Raw genomic sequence first — 2,046 nt, forward strand, 5'->3', positions numbered from 1 at the left:
CAGCGATTGGAAAAGAAACATTACATTTTTATCAGACTGTTTACGTTTCATCCCTATCAGAACTTTATTGTGAGAGGACATTCTTTGGTTAACCAAAGAGGAAGTATAATTTTGGGTACAAATGCCTACAAAGTAAATAGTAACATAAGAAAATCACAGGGTAAAAATCTTGATCAGCACAACTAATTTGGTTAGCAAGGATATGTTTCTGTGAGGACAGAACTTATGAAGTACTTTAGGAAGAGGGAGATGATCCATGTAATTTAGAAGAAAGTAATTTCATTCATTGAAATAAGCGCCAAAATATAGGCTGAACGCTCACCCTAGAAGCTATATTCATTTACAAGATTACTTGAGTTCAGTTGATTTTGTGACATAATTGGCTGAAGTGAGAAATGAACGAGAAGATGAAAATAGAACTAGTCTGTAGTTGTGTGCCTACTAGGCACAGAACTATAAAGTTAGGGCTTTGGGCAGTTGGCAGCGCCAGCACCCAGCCTGTGCTTCCCCTTGGATGCAGCTTCCCTGAAGAGGAAAAGCACAAGGGAACAAAGTGTATATACTGCCAGAAGACACTTTTGAGGAAGCCATATGACATAATGTTACTACTTACTTGTACACTTAAATGATTTTTAAATATTGAAAATTTGAAATTATGCCCTTTGAAGTGCTGCATCTATGTAGCTATAATGTGACTTGCATAGTCATATATCTGCAACTCCTTCCACGTGGATGTACTTTTATTGTGTTACATTGTTGCCTGTGCCTTGTAATTCTGTAAAATGCGTCAAGTACTTCAAATTATCTTGTAATTTTATGTTGTAACAACTACATGGTTATTTACTCATGTAACCATTTGTAATTCCCTAGTCTTCTTTTGAACATGTGAGCGGGTGACAAACTCCAATGGGCAGGCAGTTATTGTACTTTCGAGTTACAAAGCAACTTTTGTTACTGCATATCAAGTGGCGTTAACCAGTGGGTGTCGCAGCTATGGGCAGGACGGAGATCCTGTTTAATTCCGTAGCAAAGTGCCGGCATGCAGCAGCACAAAGGCTTCATACTCTTGTATGCTGATAGAGTGACAATAAAATAGATGTTCTCCCACTTCAATGCTATCACCTGGGGGTTGACCTCATCTTATCAGCAACACCTAACTCCCTCAAGGGCAGAGAAGCCTTGCAGAGAAACCCAGACAAATTAGAGAGCTGTGCAATCACCAGCTGTATGAAGTTTAACAAGGGCAAGTGCTGGATTCTGCACCTGGGATGGGACAACCCTGGATGTACAGACTGGGGAACAAGAGGCTGGAGAGCAGTGCCATGGAAAGGGACCTGGGGGTCCTGGTGGATGACAAGATGAACATGAGTCAGCAGTGCCCTGGCAGCCAGGAGGGCCAAGCATGTCCTGGGGGGCATCAGGCACAGCATTGCCAGCCGGGCAAGGGAGGGGATTGTCCTGCTCTGCTCTGCACTGGGGCAGCCTCACCTCGAGGCCTGTGTGCAGCTTTGGGTGCCACAATACAAAGAAGACATTAAGCTACTGGAAAGCATCCAAAGTAGGGCCACGAGGGTGGTGAACGGTTTTGAGGGGAAGCCGTGTGAGGAGAACCTGAGTTCACTTGGTCTGTTCAGCCTGGAGGAGACTGAGGGGAGACCTAATCGCAGTCTACAGCTCCTCATGGGGGGCAGCGCAGGGGCAGGCACTGATCTCTTCTCTGTGGAGACCAGTGACAGGACCCAAGAGAATGGCCTGAAACAGTGTCAGGGGAGGCTTAGGTTGGATATTAGAAGAACGTTCTTCACCAAAGGATGGTCAGGCACTGGAACAGCCTCCCCAGGAAAGTGGTCACAGCACCAAGCCTGGCAGATTTCAAGAGGCATTTGGAAAACGCTCTCAGACATATGGTGTACTACTTGGGGCTGTCCTGTGTAGGGCCAGGAGCTGGACTTCGATGATCCTTGCAGGTCCCTTCCAACTCAGGATATTCTGTGATTCTGTGGGATTCTCTGCATTTCTCCCGACCCGGCTGCCGCGCCGCCCCGG

At 46.0% G+C, this 2,046-nt stretch overlaps 1 protein-coding gene across 1 annotated transcript in view; it reads left to right on the forward strand.

Annotated features, from left to right (window-relative positions):
- Positions 1–993: 993 nt before the first annotated feature.
- CUNH2orf49 (chromosome unknown C2orf49 homolog) overlaps positions 994–2,046 on the forward strand; it is a 13,414-nt gene continuing 12,361 nt past the window's right edge. The window contains exon 1 of the mRNA XM_008635917.2: positions 994–1,068. Within this exon, the coding sequence (XP_008634139.1) occupies positions 994–1,068 (75 nt within the window). The remainder of the gene's footprint in view (positions 1,069–2,046) is intronic.

This window comes from Corvus brachyrhynchos, unplaced genomic scaffold, assembly GCF_000691975.1.
Source record: "Corvus brachyrhynchos isolate BGI_N302 unplaced genomic scaffold, ASM69197v1 scaffold83, whole genome shotgun sequence".
NCBI classification, from domain to species: Eukaryota; Metazoa; Chordata; class Aves; order Passeriformes; family Corvidae; genus Corvus; species Corvus brachyrhynchos.